Below are 23,874 nucleotides of genomic sequence, written 5' to 3'. Positions count from 1 at the left end.
ACACACACACACACACACACACACTAGTTTTATTTTAACTTTAAAAGTTCATGTATTTGACCTTTGGTGGGTAATATTTTTTATTAGTCACCATATATATATCACGAACTCTTTCATTCTATTTGAATTTATGATAATAAAGTATGTTAGTCAGATAATCAGATTTTTCTTGCCCCTGTGAACAATACCTAAGAGAACAACTTAAAAGGAGGAAGTGTTTATTTTCCCTCATTGTTTCAGATGGGTCAGTACAAAGACACTTGGATCTGTGCCTCTGGGCCAATAGTAAATCATAGTATCATGGTGTCTAAAGCAAAACAGGAAATTACTGCTCATTTAATGATAGGCAGAAGTCAGACAGCAAAGACAGAACTGAGTGGGAATTGGACAGAACCTTCAAAGGTATTTTCCTACTTAATTTTATTGCCTAATTATACTTCACATCTTACTTTCTAGAATCTTCTAAAGTACTGCCACTGTCTAGAGACCAACTATGTAACACATGAATGTAACAAGTCTTTTTGTCAACCAGATCCGAATAATGAAATGGAGATGGAGAGTTTTTATTAATTATGAAAGCATAGCCTTAGCTTAGGCTTGTTTCTAATTAGGTTTTATAACTTAAATTATCCCATTTCTTTTAATCTACATGCTGCTACATAGTTCATGAAATTTGCCTCTCCCCCTGTTTGTCCTGCTTCCTCTCCATCTCCTCTGGCATCTCCCCCACCCAGATTCATCTCCTCTTCTTGTCTCTCTTTCTGGAAATCCCACCTAACCTCTTCTTGCTTAGCTATTGGCCATTCATCTCTTTATTAATCCAGTCATAGGGCACATCTTCACGGTGCACAAAAAGGTTATTTCACAATATTTCCTCCTTTTGTCTAAATAAAAAAGAAAGATTTTAACTCTAACACAGTAAAAACTATATATAATAAAAACAATTATCAGATAACAATCACATTCATAATGTCCATTCCATTTGCATTTGACAAATTCAGAGAAAATACTTCATTTTCTATCCTATTTATTCTATCTAGGCATCCAGATGTCTCTGTTATTTCTTAGTTTTTGAAGATGCTTGTTCTGCACTTCCTGTTTCATCAGGCACTATTATAGCCTTCTCAGGCCTTTGATGGAGTTGAAGATTAGATAGTTATAGCTTCAGGTTTTCTTGCTACCAAATTCAAAAAAGAAACCCAAAGAAGAGTTATAAAATGTCTAAAATTCTGTACCTAGTCCACTTTCTATCCTAACTTGTATTACCAACTCAAAACTATTTTTAAACCTTAAAACATTTTTAAATAAATAACTTAAGTTTTTGTGTCTCTAAGCCTTATACACTTTACACTTCTTTTGTGTATCCTAGCCCTTCGAAGATGATTTCTGTATTATGTTTGAGCAGGTAAAATATACATCACCTGTCTTGTAGTCTTTCTAGGGTTATTTCTTTATGTCTGTAGCCAGGGTTTTCAGGGGGTCTCCCAAACCCGATCTCTGTCAACCTTCAATGAATCCAACAGCCTTTTGTTTTCTGTGGAAACAAAAACAAAACCTCTCCCCCAACAAAATACTTTTTCTGACTTCCATTTTAACGTTAAGGCATTCCTAAAGGAACTAGGCTCAGTTCCGCCAAATGTCTTATAGTCATTTTGTAATGCAAAATATATTTAATGTCCACCAAGAGTTCATACTTTTCAAAGGTCAAAATTCAAAGTCTCTCTAGACTCAAGGAAATCTTTTAGCATGTGTAAAACAAAACCTAAAAGTTTGCAAACTCTACAGATAAATGTCACAGAATTGGCAATCTCACCCAAAACAGAGGAATCTTTTCATGAGATGACTTGGTGGAGAAAGGCACTCATCACTAAACCTGATGACTGCTTTTAATCCCTGGGGCTCATATGGTAGAGGGAGAGACCGACTCCAGTAAGTTGTTCTCTGACCTCTGTACAGATGTTGTGATGCACAAACCCACATACAAATAAATAGATTTAATACAAGTTTAAAATTTCTTACCAGTATATATATATCATACGTTGAGTGTATCCCACCTACCCCGTTTCTCCCATCCTACCCTCTCCCACTCTTTTTTTTTTTTTTTACTTATTTATTTTTATTCTTTTTTAATTAAAATTTCCACCTGCTCCCCATTTCCCATTTCCCTCCCCTCCTCCCAAATATTGCCCTCCCCCCACTTCCCTCCCCCTATCCCCACTCCTCTTCTCCTCCCCCCACTCCATTCCCCCTCCCTCTCGATACTGAAGAGCAGTCCAAATTCCCTGCCCTGCGGGAAGACCAAGGTCCTTCTATCTACGTCCAGAAAGGTGAGCGTCCAAACAGGCTAAGCTCCCACAAAGCCAGTTCATGTATTAGGATTGAAACCTAGTGCCATTGTCCTTGGCTTCTCATCAGTCTTCATTGACCGCCATGCTCAGAGAGTCCGGAATCAACCCATGCTTATTCAGTCCCAGACCAGCTGGCCTTGGTGGGCTCCCAATAAATCAGTTCCACTGTCACAGTGGGTGGGTGCATCCCTCGTGGTCCTGATTTTTTGCTCATGTTCTCCCTCCTTCTGCTCCTCATTTGGACCTTAAGAGCTCAGACCGTTGCTCCAAATTGAGACTCTACCTCGATCCATCGCCAGATGAAGGTTCTAAGGTGATATGCAAGATATTCATCAGTATAGGATAGGGTCATTTCAGGTTCCCTCTCCTTAGTTGCCCAAGGTACCAGCTGGGGACATATTCCTGGACACCTGCGAACCCCTCAAGAGTCAAGTCTCTTGCCAACCCTAAGATGGCTCCCTTAGATAGGATATATACTTCGCTGCTCCCGTATCCATCCTTCCTATATCCCAACCATCCCAATCCTCCGAGCTCCTCCCATCCTCCCCTTCTCATATTTCTCATCCCATTTCCCCTTTGCCCCATGCCACCTCACCCGCAAGTTCCCAGTTTTTGCCCTGGAATCTTGTCTACTTCCCCCTCTCCATGCGGATGACTATATGATTTTCTTTGGGTTCAATTTCTTATTTTGCTTCTATAGGATCACACATTATATGCTTAATGTCTTTTATTTTATGGCTAGAAACCGATTATGAGTGAGTACATCCCATGTTCCTCTTTTTGAGTCTGGGATACCTCACTCAGGATAGTGTTTTCTATTTCCATCCATTTGCACGCAAAATTCGAGAAGTCATTGTTTTTTACTGCTGAGTAGTACTCTAATATGTATATATTCCACACTTTCTTCATCCATTCCTCCATTGAAGGGCATCTAGGTTGTTTCCAGGTTTTGGCTATTACAAACAATGCTGCTATGAACATAGTTGAACAGATACTTTTGTCATTTGATGTGGCATCTCTTGGATATATTCCCAATAGTGGTATTACTGGATCTTGGGGTAGGTTGATCCCAAATTTCCTGAGAAATCGCCACACTGATTTCCAAAGTGGTTGCACAAGTTTGCATTCCCACCAGCAATGAATGAGTGTGCCTCTTTCTCCACAACCTCTCCAGCAAAGGCTATCATTGGTGTTCTTGATTTTAGCCATTCTGACAGGTGTAAGATGGTATCTCAAAGTTGTTTTAATTTGCATTTCCCTTATCGCTAAGGAGGTTGAGCATGACCTTAGGTGTCTTTTGGCCATTTGAATTTCTTCTGTTGAGAATTCTCTGTTCAGATCAGTGCCCCATTTTTTTATTGGGTTCATTAGCATTTTAAAGTTTAGTTTCTTGAGTTCTTTATATATTTTGGTGATCAGACCTTTGTCTGTTGCAGGGTTGGTGAAGATCTTCTCCCAGTCAGTGGGTTGCCTTTTTGTCTTAGTGACAGTGTCCTTTGCTTTACAGAAGCTACTCAGTTTCAGGAGGTCCCATTTATTCAATGTTGCCCTTAATGTCTGTGCTGCTGGGGATAAACGTAGGAAGTGATCTCCTGTACCCATATGTTGTAGAGTACTTCCAACTTTTTCTTCTATCAGGTTCAGTGTGTTCAGACTAATATTGAGGTCTTTAATCCATTTGGACTTGAGTTTTGTGCATGGTGATAGATATGGATCTATTTTCATTCTTCTACAGGTTGACAACCAGTTCTGCCAGCACCATTTGTTGAAGATGCTCTCTTTTTTCCATTGAATACTTTTAGCTCCTTTATCAAAAATTAGGTGTTCATAAGTTTGTGGGTTAAAATCAGGGTCTTCTACTCGGTTCCATTGGTCGACTTCTCTGTTTTTATGCCAATACCAAACTGTTTTCAATACTGAGGCTCTGTAATAGAGTTTGAGGTCATGGATGGTAATGCCTCCAGACGATCCTTTATTATATAAGATTGTTTTGGCTATCCTGGGTTTTTTGTTTCTCCATATAAAGTTGATTATTGTCCTCTCAAGATCTGTGAAGAATTTTGATGGGATTTTAATGGGGATTGTATTGAATCTATAAATTGCCCTTGGTAGAATTGCCATTTTTACTATGTTGATCCTCCCTATCCAAGAGCAAGGGAGATCCTTCCATTTTCTGGTATCCTCCTCAATTTCTTTCTTCATTGACTTAAAGTTCTTGTCAAATAGATCCTTTACTTCCTTGGTTAGGGTTACCCCAAGATATTTTATGCTATTTGTGGCTATCGTGAAGGGTGATGCTTCTCTGATTTCCATCTCTGCTTCCTTATCCTTTGTGTATAGGAGGGCAACTGATTTTTTGGAATTGATCTTGTATCCTGCAACGCTACTAAAGGTGTTTATCAGCTGAAGGAGTTCTTTGCTGGAGTTTTGGGGTCGCTTATGTACACTATCATATCGTCTGCAAATAATGAAAGTTTAACTTCTTCCTTTCCGATTTGAATCCCTTTGATCCCCTTATGTTGTCTTATTGCTATTGCTAGAATTTCAAGCACTATATTAAAGAGGTATGGAGAGAGTGGACAACCTTGTCGTGTTCCTGATTTTAGTGGAATAGCTTTGAGTTTCTCTCCATTTAATTTGATGTTAGCTGACGGCTTGCTATAAATAGCTTTTATTATAGTTAGGAATGACCCTTGTATTCCTAATCTCTCTAAGACCTTTATCATAAAGGGATGTTGAATTTTGTCAAATGCTTTTTCAGCATCTAATGAAATGATCATATGGTTTTTTTCTTTCAGTTTATTTATATGATGGATTACATTGATAGATTTTCGTATGTTGAACCAGCCCTGCATCTCTGGGATGAAGCCTACTTGATCATAATGGATAATTTTTCTGATGTGTTCTTGGATTCGGTTTGCCAGTATTTTATTGAGTATTTTTGCGTCGATGTTCATGAGTGAGATTGGCCTGTAGTTCTCTTTCTTGGTTGTGTCTTTGTGTGGTTTTGGTATCAGAGTAACTTCAGCTTCATAAAAGGAATTTGGCAATGACTTCTCTGTTTCAATATTGTGAAATACATTAAGGAGTATAGGTATTAGGTCTTCTTGGAAGTTCTGGTAGAATTCTGCATTGAAGCCATCTGGACCTGGGCTTTTTTTGGTGGGGAGGTTTTTTATAACAACTTCTAATTCTTCGCGACTAACAGGTCTATTTAGATTGTTCACCTGGTCCTGGTTTAACTTTGGTATATGGTACTTATCTAAAAAAGTGTCCATTTCTGTAACATTTTCCAATTTTGTGGCATACAGATTTTTGTAGTAAGATCTAATGATTCTCTGAATTTCCTCTGAGTCTGTGGTTATGTCTCCCTTTTCGTTTCTGATTTTGTTAATTTGCGTATTCTCTCTCCGCCGTTTGATTAGTTTGGATAGGGGTTTATCAATCTTATTGATTTTCTCCATGAACCAGCTTTTTGTTTCATTGATTCTTTGGATTGTTTTCTGTGTTTCTATTTTGTTGATTTCAGCCCTCAATTTGATTATTTCCAGTCTTCTACTTCTCCTAGGTGAGTCTGCTTCTTTTTTTTCTAAAGCTTTCAGGTGGGCTATTAAGTCTCCAATGTGTGCTTTCTCCGTTTTCTTTAAGTGGGCACTTAATGCTATGAATTTTCCTCTTAGCACTGCTTTCATAGTGTCCCATAGGTTTGAGTATGTTGAGTCTTCGTTTTCATTGAATTCAAGAAAGACTTTAATTTCTTTCTTTATTTCTTCCTTGATCCAGGTGAGGTTCAGTAGTTGACTGTCCAGTTTCCATGAGTTCATAGGCTTTCTGGGGATAGCATTGTTGTTGAATTCTAACTTTAATCCATGGTGATCTGATAAGACACAGGTGGTTACCGATATTTTTTTGTAACTGTGTAAGTTTGCTTTGTTACCGAGTATGTGGTCTATTTTCGAGAAGGTTCCATGAGCTGCAGAGAAGAAGGTATATTCTTTCCTATTTGGGTGGAATGTTCTATAGATGTCTGTTAAGTCCATTTGATTCATTACCTCCCTTAATCCTCTTATTTCTCTGTTAGGTTTCTGTTTGATTGACCTGTCCATTGGTGAGAGAGGAGTGTTGAAATCTCCTACTATTAGTGTGTGTGGTTTGATGACTGCCTTGAGTTTTAGTAACGTTTCTTTTACATAAGTGGGTGCTTTTATATTAGGGGCATATATATTCAGGATTGAGATTTCATCCTGGTGAATTGTTCCTGTTATGAGTAAAAAATGTCCATCTCCATCTCTTTTGATTGATTTTAGTTTGAAGTCAACTTTCTTAGAAATTAGTATGGCCACACCTGCTTGTTTCTTAGGTCCGTTTGCTTGATAAACCTTTTCCCAGCCCTTTACTCTGAGTAGATGTCTGTCTTTGTGGTTGAGGTGTGTTTCTTGTAAGCAGCAGAATGTTGGATCCTGTTTTCGTATCCACTCTCTTAGCCTGTGCCTCTTTATAGGTGAGTTGAGTCCATTGATATTAAGTGATATTAATGACCAGTGGTTGTTAACTCCGGTCATTTTTCCTTTCTTTCTTTCTTTCCTTTGGTAGTAGAGTTTGTGTGTTTCCCTTCTTCAAGTTGTGCTGGTGAAGGGTCTTTAGATGTCTGAGTTATTGTGGGCATTGTTGGACTCCTTGGCTTGTGATTTTCCTTCAATTACTTTCTGAAGGGCTGGATTTGTGGCTACGTATTGTTTAAATTTGTTTTTATCCTGGAAAACTTTGTTTTCTCCATTTATAGTGAACGAAAGCTTGGCTGGGTATAGTAGTCTGGGCTTGCATCCATGGTCTCGTAGTTTCTGCAGTATATCTATCCAGGACCTTCTGGCTTTCATGGTTTCCATAGAGAAATCAGGTGTAAGTCTGATAGGTTTACCTTTATAGGTAACTTGACCTTTTTCCTTTGCAGCTCTTAATATTCTTTCTTTATTCTGTATGTTTTGTGTTTTGATTATTATATGACGAGGAGATGTTTTTTTTTGATCCAGTCGATTTGGTGTTCTGTATGCTTCTTGGACCTTCAAAGGAATATCTTTCTTAAGGTTGGGAAAGTTTTCTTCTATAATTTTATTAAATATATTTTCTGGACCATTGAGCTGTACTTCTTCTCCTTCTTCTATCCCTATTATTCTTAGGTTTGGTCTTTTTATTGTGTCCCAGATTTCCTGAATGTTTTGTGATGAGAATTTGTTGGTTATGCTGTTTTCTTTGATGAGAGTGTTTATTTTCTCTATGGTATCTTCAGTGTCTGAGATTCTTTCTTCTATCTCTTGTAATCTGTTGGTGGTACTTGTCTCTGTAGTTCCTGTTCGTTTATTCAAATTTTCCATCTCCATCCTTCCCTCGGTTTGTGTTTTCTTTATTACTTCCACTTCGTTCTTCAAGTCTTGAACCGTTTCCCTTACCTGTTTGATTACTTTTTCTTGTTTCTCTTGGTTTTCTTGGGTATCTTTGAGATATTTATTCATTTCCTCTACCTTTTTGTTTGTAATCTCTAATTGGTTGTGGCAGTTTTTCACCTCCTGTTTAAGGTCCTCTATTATTTTCATAAAATTCACTTTTGAGTCGAATTCTTCTAATTCTTCTGTATTAGGGTTTAGACTTCTCATTTCGGGATTCCTGGATCCTGGTGATGTCACGTTGCCTTTCAAGTTGTTGGGGGAATTCTTGCATTGGCGCCTGCCCATCTTTTCCTTCAAATGGAGCCAGGAGAGGCCTGATGTCTTGGACCAGTCTTTGCTGTGACTAACTCTCTAGGTGTATCTCCTCAGTGTAGGGGCAGGAACCATTCCCTTCCAGGTGAACTCCTCAACACCAAAACATTGATGCGTGGTATTCCAATGACCCGCGTAAAGAAGGCCGAATGCAAGGGGTCGGGCGGGGTCCAGTAGAACACAGGCGACACTGCAGTACAAGCTGGAGGTGCCTGCGCTCCCTTTCGGGGGGTTGCTGAGGCCTGCCCGCTGCTCTGGTTGGGTAGCCTTAGTGTAGGGGCGTTTGTGCTCTCTACCGGGACCGTCCGCCCCAGGATAGTACACACTCACCCGTCCCGATGAAACTTCTTGGCACCTACACAGGAACTCCTGGATGCCCCAATGAGCCAGGGACTAATGGAAGTAGGGCGCAGGCAGAGCAGGTCCAGCAGATCACAGCAGAGACTGCAGCCCCAGCAGCAGGGGCCCGCTTTCCCTGGCGGGGACCTTGAGGCCTGCCCTCTAGTCAGGGACTCACTGCTCTGGGTTGGTAGCCTTAGTGAAATGGCAGGAAACTGTTCCACAGCTAAGGACCTTGCAGACAAGGCAGGTTTGGGGGTGGGGGTGGGGGCGGGTGTGTAGGAGAGCAAGCCCTGCAGCAGGAGCTGGGGGAGGGGTGTTTGTGCTCTCTACCTGGACAGTCCGCCCCAGGATAGCACACACTCACCCGTCCCGATGAAACTTCTCGGCACCTACACAGGAACTCCTGGATGCCCCAATGAGCCAGGGACTAAGGGAAGTAGGGCGCAGGCAGAGCAGGTCCAGCAGATCACAGCAGAGACTGCAGCCCCAGCAGCAAGGGCCCGCTTTCCCTGGCGGGGACCTTGAGGCCTGCCCTCTGGTCAGGGACTCAGTGCTCTGGGTTGGTAGCCTTAGTGAAATGGCAGGAAACTGTTCCACAGCTAAGGACCTTGCAGACAAGGCAGGTTTGGGGGTGGGGGTGGGGGCGGGTGTGTAGGAGAGCAAGCCCTGCAGCAGGAGCTGGGGGAGGGGTGTTTGTGCTCTCTACCGGGACAGTCCGCCCCAGGATAGCACACACTCACCCGTCCCGATGAAACTTCTCGGCACCTCCCCTCTCCCACTCTTTCTCCCTTTGTTCCCCTAGACAACTTTATTTCCACTTTTATTTAAAATATGCATACATGATTTATGTGACTATATAGGAACTATGAATGGGATAGCATACATGGCATTTATCTTTCTGAGACTGGTTGGAATCATTTAATGTGATTATCTCTAGTTGCATCCATTTTCCTTCAAATTATGTTGACTTTTGATGGAGAAAAATGCTATTCTGTTGTTTGGGCCAGTTTTTATGTCAACTTGACATAAGCTAGGGTAATTTGAGAAAGAAAAGAATCTTAATTGAGAAAATACTTCCATAGGATTGGCCTGCATTCAAGTCTGTAGGGCATTTTCTTTATTGGTGGTGATATGGGAAGGGCACTATGGGTGGTGCTATACTTGGGCAGGCAGTCTTGGGATACATAAGAAATCAGAGTGAGTAAGCCATGGGGAGTGAGTTTTTGCCCTTCCTTTGAAGCTGTAAGATAAAATAAACCCTGACCTCCGCAAGTTACCTTTGGTCATGGTGTTTATCACAGCAACAGAAAACTTTCTTTATTCCTCCATTATTGGCCACAGTGTGGATTCCATAATTTAATTTTTATGAATAGTAGGGGCAATAAACTTGTGTAAGTATTTCTGTGATGGCAACATGTCCTTCTTTGAAGAGAGATGTGGGAGACACATCTGCCACACCACCACTGATGGAAGCAAAAGTTGATTCCTAAAGCATCATTTGATTGGTGGATTAATTCCCTGGTGCTATCAGGCTGCCATCAGAGCTGAAGTAATTGGGAACAATCACCAGTAAATGTTTACAGGGGAGAGAGATGGAAGACAAATGAATGAAAGGAAAAGATATAAGGATGGGGGATAGTGTAGAGCCTTTGGTACTGTGGAGATAAACATAGCAATGCAGATCATCTAATCCAGCAAGGAAGACAGCATTTTAAAGATAACCACATAGCCCCTGAGGATATCCCACACTTAGTCATTGTATTAAATTGTAAGCAAAGGCCAGAATAGTAACCACTAAGTCAAGAAGGGTCTGGATATATCTGAGGGAAGACAGCAGTGGACTAGTCCCCCAGGGGATGAGGGACCTGATAGAAGATAACAGCAGAGCTATTGCTAAGAGCTCCTTGCCTGAAAACAAGGAGAAGGAATTGGCCTAAGTGTGGATGAAGTTTGGTCATCTGTCAGGGAGATTGGAGCTGTGAGGGCTGATGGGAGAACCTGGACATCATTTGTTGGGGCAGGATGCTGGAGACTTCTCGCATATCCATAATTTCTCATTTTTGCAGTTGTCTTCATTCCAGCCATAATCTGTAAGTTCTGCGCAGTCAGTCTCTGAATGGTCTTCACTTTTCCATAAGGTCCAATATTTTTTAAAGCTGCAAAACCCATGCACACTGTGAACATGTGTCCCTCCCCTCATCCATAAACCAAATTTGAAGCTCTTGGAAACTAGATGTCTTCATAATTTCCCTGAACTTGAGCATGAATTCCCCCTTTCCACTTAGTAAGTGACAACTTTTTTTATGTCTAGGGGATAAAAACCCCAGGCACGGATATTAGCATTTCAGACACCAGCCCATTCACCCCAATTTTGCCCTTGTTTTTTGATCTACCTTGGTGACAAAAGTGAATCATCCACCCATTGCCATGAGCCTTCTTGTTTCATGTCTGACAACCCAATCCAGAAATTGCCTCTAATCTTAAACATCTTCTGTAGAAAGTCCTGGAAAGGGAGAGAAGTAGTTGAGATACAGTTGAGCATTTAATTTTCCATCCAGTGTCCTTGTAAAGTCTAGATAGAAAGTCCTATTTACAGTTAATCCTTCTAGGGAACTACGCCATGCACCCTAACAAGTGTTCAGAAGATCTGAGTCCTCCCATTCCTGTGCCCTATAAGGAAATGACTTGCACAGAGAAGTGCACAGATGGCCTCTTGTTGCATACACTTCTTTTCACTGCATGTTTCTCTGGCTTGTGAGTTCTGAGTGGTCCTGTAGAAGGAGTGGTGGGCCGCTTCCTGCCACCCAGCTCCCAGCCGCCTGGCTAGCTAACCAGGCGGCCGGGAGCCAGGTGGCAAAAATGTAGCCTGCTGCTCCCTACTACATGGTACCACTTGGATTTACTCATGCCTAGTAATGAATGTGTGAGCCATGTTCTAGCAATTGATCAATGACACACAGACGAGTTTTCCCTCTAGAAAGTGAGTTATTATAGACCAACCAATCTATCACTAGGCATTTTTATATATTTCCAAGTCTTCCCCCAAATCTTACACACATGGTCAAAACTTGTTTGGTGTGTGTGTGTGTGTGTGTGTGTGTAAGGCATTTGTGATGCCCCAATTCTTAGCTCTCTTCTCTTTCATTCTGCCTTGAAAATCTATATGGTTATCCACCTTCAACTGCTTATTAGGTAGTGAAATGCATACTTCCATCTGTATCATGTCACTTCCCTCAGATGAAATGGACAGGGCAATTGCACACATGAACTCACAGTAGTTGCACAAGATCAAGTAAGCAGGAGGGGGCTCATAGAGTTCCAACCTTGACTGAAGTATTATTAACAATTGAAGGTGTTTAAGGAAAGAAAGTCAGGTTGTTTTTAAGATGCGTAGCTCCTGAGAGGCTACCCATGCCCTAGTATATAGCCTTATACCTATGTACATGTAGGCGGCAATAGGGGGACTCTATGAGTTTAGAAAGATAAAGTACATGGATTTGGAAGGGGAAATTATTTGGGGCAAGAAAAGAATTGAGGGGAGATGTTAGGGGTAGTTTTAGTCAAGAGACACAATATGATGAGTGAAATCCATAACAACGAAAAGATGCATGTCCTACTCCATAATTAAGCATACCTGTTCCTCATAACTTTCAATGATGACTAGTTGGGCCCCCACTTCTTGGCAAGCCCTGAGGGAATCACTCCAGTTACGTTTAGTTATGGAGAAAAAGTAACAATTTCCATTGAAGAACATCCAGTCCCAGGAGCAGGGACGGCACAGGGAGTCTGTTGGAAGAGGCTAGTTAGAATAAACTCATACTTGGTGGTCTGTATTCTCCTGTCTGCTCAGCCTTCCAGCCCTCCAGAGTCAGGAACCTCCAAGCATCACTTTGGGAAGATGTTACCCTCTCGACTTCCCAAGTTCTTCCTCATCCTAAAAGAATTCCGGAATCCTGGCCCCATCTCATTCACAGTGGGAGAAGCAGGAGCTAAGATCTCAGAACAGACTCCAGGAAACTGTCATAATTGAATCCTTATTATATATACTTTCTTGTGAATTCTAAAAAACCTGTTTTGGTATTATTCTGTGTTTCCAATTGACAAGGGAGAGCCTTAAGGCTTAAAAGGGTCAAACTCAACCGAAGTGTCCCCACATGAATACCCATTTAGACCCTTGGACAGCCAGCTTCTGATTACACACCGACTTTAGGCTTCAGCTGCATGAGCTCCTGGTAGATCTCCTGATCCTGGGTGCAGGGAACCTTTGGAACTGTGTCAAGACAAAAAAAAAGGAACTACAACTATTAAATACCTACATGTGCCATGGTCTACACTGCCTATATAGGAACATAGTATCTGAGAGCCAACTATTGCTATACAACACTTGAGGAATGATGGGCTGAAGAGATGGGTTAGTTGGTAACGTCTTGCCTTGTAAACACAAGAACCTGAGTTCAATCCCCAAGAACCCACATTCTGAAAACCAGGCATGTTGGTGTACATTGGTAATTCAGTTCTGGAAATTCAAGAACAGGTGGATCCCTTGGGTTCTCTGACCAGCCAGACTCACTTATTTGATATCTTAGGGCTAATAAGAAACCATTTTCCAAAAAAACAAGGTGGGCAGAATCTGAGGAATTACCACTGAGGCTGTCCCTCGGGAACTACATACATGCACACACAAAGTGTATGCTCACCCCTGGAGGTGAAGTGCATATAAGCACACACACACACACCACAGAGAGAGGAGTATCTCACCACCCAGAAAAGACTAAATTACAGGGACAAGTGTAACAAGGACCCTCTCCTGTTCCTCCTCCATTTCCCCTGCTGTATAGGCTGCAGGAGTTCTGAGATATGCTTAGAAGTCGTGGAAGGACCAGGTTCCAACTTTGGTCTTGTCTCCCTCCTAGATCTGGATACATCAGCCAAGAGACCAGCATTAAGAGCCAAAGTACTCAGAGCATCTGACCTTGGAGAAGAAATGCCACAAGGACCCCAGAGAAGAGAATGAGGAAAAGCAGCTGCAGCACCAAGGGGACCAGGTCATGTCTCACACACCCTGTGGAAGAGAAGGATGGGGTTTCAGCACACATGTGGCCTGTGTCACCTGGTCCCGGAGTCACACGGGCCACCAGCTAATGCCTGCTCAGACACATGACTTTAGGACCCAAGCTTCTAGGTTCCCATAGCCACGAGTCTAGGTCTTGATCTCCCATGACCCATGAGTACAGAATTCCATCTTCCACTTCACAGGAACAAATATCTAGGAAGCATCCACTCCTCCTCAGCCTCTCTCTGTGCAGTGACTATAAAACTGTTTGATCCAGAAGCTATTTGGAACCCAGAGGCTTGACACTAGTCACCAGCTTCTTATCTGTTCAAATCAGAGGAGAAAAAAAATAAGAACCTGGCCAGACTGCTAGTAATAGCCCACTAGAAACTGATGGTGAGATCAATTGCTGAAGAGATCACACAGTTTAACCACAGGATACAGAAAATTCAAATTGAGGGTGCTTTCGAAACCTCCTCCCTGCTTACAAGTTTTCACAGTCCTGGAAGGTGCTGTGCAGACTTCTGGGGGTAGAAAAGCCACCAAAAGTCTCACCCATCTATGAACACTGAGAACTACAGTGATGACCAGTGTGGAAAGATATGGCCACCAATGCAATTCAGGGAACCAACCACTTTCTGATTAAATTTAAAGCCTGTGCCACAAAATGGAGCTCATGCCCACAATGAAAATCTAACCAAGAATGTATACACCTCAATAGTCTGAGGTCCTAGGGGTTACCTAATAATTGTTTGTACATGTGGACATGGTATGAAACTACTTTCTAAATGCTCTATATTTAGTGGATTAGTATATCTCTCAGTCCTCAATCAGAGAAATTTCTTTGGGTGGTGGATGATGGTTAATACAGAGACTCATGACCAGTTAAAGTGCAGAAAGTAAGTTTCGGTGGAGTGCTCAGCTATGTCACAATCCTCCCCACAAAGCAGAGAGAGTGGGAGGACCGAGTGAAATAGCATCTTCTGGACATGACAGGACCCCTGCACTCATGAACTCCTAGAAGCCGCAGCTTCCTTCACATCTGTCAATTCAAAGTTTAACAGATCAGGAACAAATCCAAACTCTGTCCCCATATTGTAGAACACAGTCCTCTGAGCAAAACAGCTACCATGCTAGTCCCAGCACTCAGGAGGCAGAGGCAAGTAGATCTCCATGAGTTCAAGGCCAACGTGGTCTGCATAGTGAGTTCCAGAATTACCAGGACAACATGGAGAGACCTTGCTAAAAAGCAAATCAAATAAAACACACACCCACAAAAAACAAAAACAAAAAACAACTGTCACCATCTCCATCAGATCAGTTGTACCTACTTAGAAGATTCTATCAAGATGGAACTTTCTGACCATTGACATTCTCTCATCAGAGATAAGAAAGGTCATTGGATCCTCACCCAAGATTCCAGCAGGTCCTTCCAGATAATCATGGAATTCTAGCCTAACTACACATAGCCTTTGGGGGTCTCAGTGAGGTTAATTGAGTAGGGCTACATCCATGGTACTATGAAAAAGGCTGCCAACGAGGCTGCTGAAGACTTTCAGTGTATTTGGCTCAGATCACCCATGTTTCTGTAAGTAATCACTCACCTGTGCTCTGTAAACCCATAAACCTATTAGATCCAAAGTGTAAATTTTTGTGGAACTGTTCTTTGTGTTTTGTTGTGACCTTATGAGGAAGGAGTTTATGTCTCTCTTGGGAAGGAGTTCTCACAACACCCTAGGATCTATCTCCTTTTTATCTGGACACATAAATGGAAACCCAGAGATATAACCAGGGCCTTGGGTAATCTTCCTGAAGCTCACTGATCCTTTGCGCTGTTTCTTCCTTGTATTCTGTTTCTGAAGAATTTCTTTTTTTCTTTTTACTACATTTTGCATGCAGTTCTTCAATAGTTTGAACAAGATGCCAAGAACCTATGCTAGTTCTATTCAAAGCCCAGCAGCGGTGGTGCATGCCTTTAATCCTAGCACTAAGACTGAGGGAGGTGGGTCCCTGTGGGTTTAAGGCCAGCCTGGTCTAAGAGTGAGCTCCAGGATAGCCAAGGTCTTATAAAGAAACTCTGTGTTCAAGGCCAGCCTGGTCTAAGGGTGAGCTACAGGAAGCCAGAGCTACATAAAAAACTCTGTCTTGAAAAACAAGACAAAACAATGAAAAAGAAAGAAAGAAAGAAAGAAAGAAAGAAAGAAAGAAAGAAAGAAAGAAAGAAAGAAAGAAAGACAAAAGAAAGGGGAAAAGAATCAGTCTAGATAATAGGTCACACAAGTAAGTACTGGACAAAAGTTACAAAAGAACCCTTGAAACTTTTATCCAGTGCTTGTTACCTACTGCCTCGACTGGTTCTTTTCTTTTCTTTCTTTCCTTCCTTTCTCTTCCTTTCTTTTTTTGTTGTTTTGTTTTGTTTGTCATAGCCAGAACCTGGAAACAACCTAAATGCCCCTTGACTGAAGAATGGATAAGGAAAATGTGGTAAATTTACACAATGGAATACTATACAGCAGAAAAAAATAACGACATCTTGAAATTTGCAGGCAAATGGATGGATCTAGAAAACATCATATTGGGTGAGGTAATGCAGACCCAGAAAGACAAATATCATATCTACTCACTCATAAGTGGCTTTTAGACATAAAGCAAAGAAAACCAGCCTACAAATCACAATCCCAGAGAACCTAGACAACAATGAGGACCCTAAGATCTAATCTACATGGGAAGTAGAAAAAGACAAGATTTCCTGAGTAAATTGGGAGCATGAGGACCATGGGAGAGGGTTGAATGGGCAGGCAGAGGAAGGAGTGGAACAGAGAAAAATATATAGCTCAATAAAATCAATTTAAAAAGTGAAAGAAAAGAAATACATATTTTTTAAAAAGAAAGTTACAAAAGAAATCAAAATAATATATAGAAAGTCATGAACTAGATGTTTGGGAATTTCTAGTGAGATATTTTGAGATATTTAAATATAAATTTTGGTTGGTATTTAAAAGAATGGACAAAAAATTGGCATATATGCACACTGAGGCTTTATTCAGCCATGCAGAAGAATAAATATATGTCACTTTCAGGGAAATGGGTGGAATTGGAAATGGTCATACTAAGCAAATAAGTGAGAAGCAAATATTACAGGTTTTCTCTCATACATACAACACCTCTATCTATCCATCTATGTGCTATCTATCTGTCTGTCTGTCTATGTAATCTATCATCTGTCTATATATTATCTATATATCTGAAAATAAAAATGATAGTATGAGTGGAAATCATATACAAAATAAAGGGAAAGAGCCGGATGATGGTGGCATATGCCTAGTATCCCAACATCTAGAAGGTAGAGGCAGTTGGATCTCTGAGTCCAAGCCTATTCTGGTCTCCAGAACAAGTTTCAGGACAATCAGAGATACACAGAGAAATCCTAGGAGAAGAGGATGATAAGAAGGATGATGGGAACAGCAGCAACAGCAGCAACAACAACAAACTGCAAGAAAGGAAGCTATCATGATACATTCTTCTACTTAGAATACATATATGTATATAACATAAAACATAAATGAAGCTATTGTGGGGTATACACTCTGAAATATGTAGGGAAACAGAGAGACAAGAGGTTGAGTATTAGAAAATCCAATACTAAACTTGTAGACAATGTCACAAAGAAGCTTACACTGTATTGTACCTTTTCTAAAGCAACTTATAAAAAATAAAAAGAACTCCAGAGTTAAAACACTCCCTTGACAAAACATATAAAAAGCCCCACTTCCACCAGCTGCTTCCAACTTCCAGAAGACTACAAAAATCTTAGCCCCATGAGGAAAGTAAGTACTTTATAAGTCTGAAGAAATCCAGAAGATTGTATGGATACCTATGAACAACATGTGTTACCTCATGTCTCTGCTTCACAGATGAAACAGGTAAAGCACACTGGAGGCCAGAGACGCAAGCCACTACACCACAGAGGCATCTGCATTAGAGGCTAGGGACAGTGTCTAACAGAACAGAGACATCTGCAGGCACTTGGGAAGTTGGTTTTTGGTCACTCACCGATTTCAGCTTTTACCTCTGTTATTTCATTATAGTTCAGCTGCTCACCCGTGGAACAGGACATCTCCACAACTGTGACAAGAAACAAAGATGTTAATGTTCATCTCTGGTGAACTGGTAATGAAAATATGATACCTACGCAGTGGAATTTTATTCAGTTGTAAAGAAAGGTGAAGTTTGTAATAAATGAATGAATCTGGAAACTATAATATTTAATGAGGTAATCCAGACTCAGAAAGACAAACCCTGCATGTGTGGATCCTAGCTTGTAATAATATGGCAATGATAGGAAAGAAGAAAGAAGATAGAAAGGGAGGTTGCAAGAGAGAGTGTGGGGCAGAGAGAATGGAGCCAGGGAGAGTGGGGGCAGGGAGAGCAAGGACAGGGAGAGCAGGGCCAGGGAGAGCAGGGCCAGGGAGAGCAGGGGCCAGGGAAAGCAGGGTCAGGGAGAGTAGGGTCAGGGAGAGCAGGGTAATGGAGAGTTATCCAGGGAGAGCTGGGCCAGGGAGAGTTGGGTAGGGAGAGTGGAGCCAGGGAGAGTTGGGTAGGGAGAGTGTGGCCAGGGAGAGTGGGGACAGGGAGAGCAGGGACAGGGAACATAGGATCAGGGAAACAATGAAAGAGTAGGATCTAGCTCAGGTAGACTGCTTCAGCGGGTCATGGTCTTGACTTCCTTGCTCACATTCTCATTCCTCCCACTCTTCAACTCAACTTTGGGAGCTCAATCCAGTGCTCTGATGTGGGTTTCCGCCTCTGTTCCCATCAATTTCTGGATGAAGGTTCTATGGTGATGTTTAAGATAATCATCAGTCTGACTACAGGGCAAGTCAAGATCGGGCCCCCTCTCCTCCACTGCTTAGGGTCTTAGCTTGGGTCATCCTTGTGGGTTCCTGGGAATTTCTCTAGAGCCAGGTTTCTGCTAACTCTATAATGGCTCCCTCAATCAAGATATCTCTTTCCTTGCTCTCATCTCTGTCCTTCCTTCATCTGGACTATCCCATTCTCTCAAGTTCTCCTCAACCCTCTCCTTCTCCCCTCCCCTTCCCCTTCTACCCTTCTTTCTCCCACACCACCCTCATGCTCCCAATTTTGTCAGTCGATTTTGTCCGTTTCCAATTTCCAGGTGAATCTATAAATGTTTTTCTTTGGGTTCACAACTCCAGCTGGACTGGGAAGGAACAAGCATAGGACCAAACTAATCCCTCTGGTTGTGGTTTACAGTTGAATTGCTGGGGCAGACTGAGGGGCCACTGGCAGTGGCAACAGGATTTATCCCTACTGCATGTACTGACTTTTTGGAATCCTATTATCTTTGGATATATACCTTACTCGGCCTAGATGTAATAGGGAGGGCGTTGGACCTTCCACAAAGCAATGTACCTTACCCTCTCTGAGGACTGAATGGGGTGGGGTGGGAGGATTTGTGAAGGGGATGGGAGCAGAGGCGGGAGTGGGAACTTGGATTGATGTTTTTAAAAAATCTAATAAATTACAAAAAAAGAGTGGGGTCTATTACATGGTGTGGAGATAGGCTTTAACTGCCAACTTGAAACAACTAGAATTACCCGGGAAAAGAGTCTCAACAAGGAATTATCTAGATTGGGTTGGCCTATGACCAACAGGGATCAATATAATTGTTAAATGAGCAGGGAGGACCCAGCATACAGAGGGATGAGCAATTCCATGGGCTGGGCTGTGGGCGTGTTAAGAGTGAAGAAAGTTATCTGAGCATTAGCCGGACAGCAGCATGGGAATATTCATTTCTCTCTGTCCTTGACCAGCCATTTCAAGCTCTTGCCTTTATGACCTCTATGCGGCAGTGGACTGTAACCTGGATTAAGCCTTTCCTGCCTCAGGTGCTTTCTGTCTGAGTAGTTATCACAGACACAGAAATTATGCAAGAGCACAGTTTGTTAAAAAAAAATGCCATAATGGTATCCAATACCTTGTACATTGATATTAAAGAAGTTATCATTATGAAACACCTAGTGAGTACCATATCTGTACTGAGATCCCAAGAACCTGACTTCTCAGACAACATCCTGTTTAATACCATTTAAACAGGAGAAACCCTAATTTAAAAAAAAAAAAGCTTTAACGTGGGTTGCATCAAGTTCTCACTCTATATTTCTGCTTTTTCCTCTGGTCTTCTACATCAGTGGTGTTAGAGGCCATGATTAACCCCTAACATCTACTTTAAGACTAAATTCCGGTTTTGGGTCCACCTTCCTTCTGAACTGGTTGCTCCAGATTAGAAACCAGCCCTGTAGTGGGTCAACTCTGACCTTAAAGAAGGAAGTCCAACAACAACCCAGCAAACAGAGAAAAGGAGAGCGACTGCAGAACACATAGCTTTTAGGAGAGAATTAGGCATTCTAGTTCACCCGAGTCACTGCCTCTGCGTAGCTGAGGGATGACCTGGTCACCCAGCTTCTCCTCAAGGATGCACAAAATGCTAGGTCAGGGGGAAGCTTCAGTAGGTAAAGCATTTGCTGAGAAAGCATTGAGGCTTGGGTTTGGATCTCTAGAACCCATGTCAATCCCTAAAGAGTGATGTATATCTGTAATGCAAGTGCTTCTTGAGTGAGGGAGACACTAAAACCAAGAGAATCCTTGAGAGCTGTGTGGCCAGTAGAATGTCATGTGCAGCAGCGAATGAGATCCTGTCTGAAGGTGAAGGGGAGCATTGACAAACAGCGTTATCCTGTGACTGCCACAACTGCACTACATCTTGTTTGTACCTGCACCTGCACAAACACACCACAACATTCATGAGTATGTGCGCATGTACACACACACGCACACACATTTTTAAGTGAATAAAATTCAAAAGCCAACCCCTTCCATCCATCAACTTTTTTTACCCTGAAGTCAATCTCAGTCCAGTGGTGTAAGACTTCACCATCCAGGCCATTGAAGCCCAGAGTCCTAAATGCTACCTCCCTAGACCCAGGGATTTAGAGGAACAACCTCCATAAGAACTGCAACAGAAAACAGGCATGTGGGAGAAACTGCCCACCCCTCAGCCTCTTATCCCTGCTGTACCTGGAAAGCTATAAAGTCCAGAAGCTGGAGCTCAGAGCCTTTAGAGGAAGATCTGATGCCGTTGGTCTTCAGTCCCAGCTCTGATTGAGAAAAGTGTCAATAAGAGGCAAGATGAGCCTGAACTGGCCCCAGGGGAGCTCCCATTAGTTCAGTGGGCCCTGCTCTCTCACCCTGACTGCCTTGAAGTTTCTCATGGTCACTGCTGTACCCTGTGTACAGGACTCCTGGACAACAGCTCTCAATTGCCACACCCTGTTGCTCAGTCCCAAGATCTACCCTCAGGAAAACAAATAAGGAAGTGGCTTCTACACGGAAAGAGATAGAGTGGAGGTTGAGCTTCTCATGTGGCATGGTACTTACAGAATATTTTAGAAAATTGGTTTGCAAAAATTTGACATCTCTAAGAGAAAGAACTATTCCACTTACGGTGTGACCAAGCTGAGAGTTTCCTTGAATATTTTCAATGACTTCTGAAATAAGAATCTTTGTTGGAGGGAGTCAATTTTCTGAGTTTTTCATTAATGCCATCTAGTCCAACCCATGCTTTGTTTCATTGTTTTGCTATTGTCCTCATTCATGGTAGTGTCTACTTGCTGAGCCACTGTTGCTGAGAGTTATTTAGTGGCCGCTGTCTTCAGCCATGTTAATAGATGATTTCCTCAACTTGTTCATTTAACACCCCCCCCCATTGATAGTTAATCCACTGTCTACTTAACAGATAAGGAAAACCAAAGCATGACAAGTTAGGGTTCAGGCTCTCAGCTATACAGCTCCTTCATGAGAAATCAAGAATTTGCTTTCTCCCTTTAAGAAAAGGAAAACTTTTATTCATTCTTTGACTGTTCCATATATGTATATAATGTATCTTTATCATATCTTTTCCAATTTTCCCTTTTACTTTTGTAGGATAAACCCACAATGCGCCTCCCTCCAACTTTCATGTGTTCTTCCTTTTTTGTAACATATAGAGTCCAATTAATGCTGCCACCTCCTGAAGTGACTGGTCCTGCTGGTCTGAGCTTGTCGAAGACTTGGGTGAGTAACTATGGATGCTGTGATGAGCACCATGGCCATGTTGTGTCCAGAAGACAGCACTTCACAGCCCCTCCTTAGACTCTGGCTCTTACATTTGCTCCTCCCCCTCTTCCTTATATGATGGTTTCGAGCCTTGGGATAATTGATACAGAAGTCCTGGGGCGTGGATGAGTATATGTGGAGATATTTGAGTTGAGTCCTTAGTATCCCTAGTGCTGTTCTTTTGGAGACAAGGCCACGCATGCGCAGAAAATACAGTCTCCAAGTGGACTACAAATCCCAGTGGTACAATGAAAAGCCACGCATGCCCAGGACATTTTCTCCCAGACACACCTGAGCTCCCCCTTAAAACGGAGGGACACCTTAACCCGCCCCTTTTTCCCTCTCTTTTCCCTTCCGTCTCTTCACTCCCGCTCCTTGTATGTTACCCTCCCCCATTAAAGTTTACCCACGTGGGACCCCGCGTGTCTCGTCTCTCCTTCCCAACCCCGCGTGTCTCGTCTCTCCCTCCCGAACAACAACCCCACATAAAAAATAATAACACCTAGGATTTTAAAAAATTCTTTACAGAGGAACTTATAATTTGTATTAACAGTGAAGAAATAGCTATAATGACTGAAAAGATCTTCAAAAAGAATAAAGTCTCCTATTCCAAGCTCTGGTCTTTCCCCTGCCTTCGAAAACAGAAGTGTATCATCTAGAGAATATTTTATTTATAGTTTATTATATGAATAATTGAATGCAGGGCATGTTTCTGTGTTTAGTGAGACAATATTAGCAGGTTTGTATAGGGTTTGTTCCCTCCCCTCCTCCTGTACTATGTAATCTCAGTGTTTATATGAATATGAACTTGATTTGCTCCTTCAGAATAAAGAAGTTATTAAGTGAATAAAATGAGTAGAAAGAACATGAAATTAGATGGTAGATGAGGAAGATCTGGGAAGTCTTGGGGGAGGAGAAAGAATACAATCAATTGTTAAATAATAATAAAATGTAATAAAAATTTTAAAAATTCAAGACTAATAAAAGACAGAGGAATGGAAAAATCATTAAAAATAATCCACCACATTAATATACTCATGGATAGATACCACATGATCACCTTATTAGATATAGAAAAAGCCTTTGATAAAAGTCAGCATCCTTCTGATTTAAAAAAAACTCCAGAGAGACTGGGGATGGACGCCATATACCTCAACATAATAAAGGCAGTATAAAACAAACCCACAGCCAACATAATCCTAAATGGATAAAAGCTTGAAACATTTCCACTAAAATCAGAAACAGGACAATAATACCACCCACTCTACTCCTGTTCAAGATAGTAACCAGACCCCTCCCCTAAGAACCTCTAATTGCCAGATTCCACCCACTGTTAAGGAAGTTAGAGTATTCTTTAGAGAGTACTTCAAGTTTTTATCCATTTAGGATTATTCTTTAAAGAATTCTTTAACTGCCCTAACTATTGAACCCTGCCCCTTACCCTAAAGATAAAAAAACCCGTTTCTGGATATGAATCCCACCAATCTCCACCTAGGAAAGCTCCACCCTGAAAAGTTCCACCCTCTTTCCAAGAATAAACCTTGTATCCTGTTCAGTTTGCTGCTGTTTCTCGTCTGAGTGGAGGCAGCCACCTTCTTGGGTTTTTTTTTTTTCCCCTCCGAATAAATCTCTTGTGTGAGGTTTGCTGTTCAGTGTGACTTTTTGGTATTTCTTGGCTCTCAGCTGCCAGGATATCTTTCCATCAGTGCTGTAATGCTTACAGTTACAAATCCCCCAGAACTGGATGATAAGACCCTATTGTTGAAGAGACCACATCTGTGAGACAGAACTTGGAGAAAACAAGCTGATACTCACCTGGAAGCTTCACCTCTAGGGACATGTTTGCCGATACTGGAAGATGCTTTGATGTTACCGGGGGAGAAAAGTAGCCTTCAATCTCACCCAGCTGTGAATTCTGGGAGCTTCAGTTATGGCTGGCCTCAAAAGACATACCTACTGTCATAATAAAAACAGGAATGACATAGGTATAACTAGCCTCTTTCTGATTAGATTTCAGGCCTACTCCACAAGAGGGCACCATTATTGGGACCAAGAACCTGTGACTAGGTAGGTCACAGACTTACGAAAGAACCTAATACTATCTTTCTGCTTAATAAACACAGTATTAACCTGCCACCTAAGCCCTTACCTGTATAAATTAGTGCATCTTTCAACACTTATCAAAGAAGCTTCTCTCATG

General features: G+C 41.8%; 1 protein-coding gene across 1 annotated transcript; it reads right to left on the bottom strand.

Annotated features, from left to right (window-relative positions):
- Positions 1–10,451: 10,451 nt before the first annotated feature.
- LOC130871340 (CD209 antigen-like protein E) lies at positions 10,452–23,514 on the bottom strand. Its single transcript, XM_057764687.1, has 7 exons — positions 23,490–23,514; positions 17,553–17,624; positions 13,419–13,508; positions 12,648–12,716; positions 12,081–12,232; positions 10,840–10,949; positions 10,452–10,602 (listed from the first exon to the last, which is right to left on the bottom strand). The coding sequence occupies exons 1-7, from the start codon at positions 23,512–23,514 to the stop codon at positions 10,452–10,454; spliced, it is 669 nt and encodes a 222-aa protein (XP_057620670.1).
- Positions 23,515–23,874: the final 360 nt, after the last annotated feature.

The sequence above is a fragment of the Chionomys nivalis genome, chromosome 3, assembly GCF_950005125.1.
Source record: "Chionomys nivalis chromosome 3, mChiNiv1.1, whole genome shotgun sequence".
In the NCBI taxonomy this organism is placed as follows: Eukaryota; Metazoa; Chordata; class Mammalia; order Rodentia; family Cricetidae; genus Chionomys; species Chionomys nivalis.
The sequence above is the reverse complement of the archived record's forward strand: the minus strand, read 5'-3'. Positions and strand labels throughout refer to the sequence as shown.

Coding starts and splice junctions, on each gene's coding strand:
- LOC130871340 (XM_057764687.1), bottom strand. CDS start 23,514: ATGTCCCTAGAGGTGAAGCTTCCAG. Junction 17,625..23,489: donor CCTAGAGGTGAAGCTTCCAG/GTGAGTATCAGC, acceptor TTCTTGTCACAG/TTGTGGAGATGTCCTGTTCC. Junction 12,233..12,647: donor GCAGCTGAAGCCTAAAGTCG/GTGTGTAATCAG, acceptor CTCTTCCAACAG/ACTCCCTGTGCCGTCCCTGC.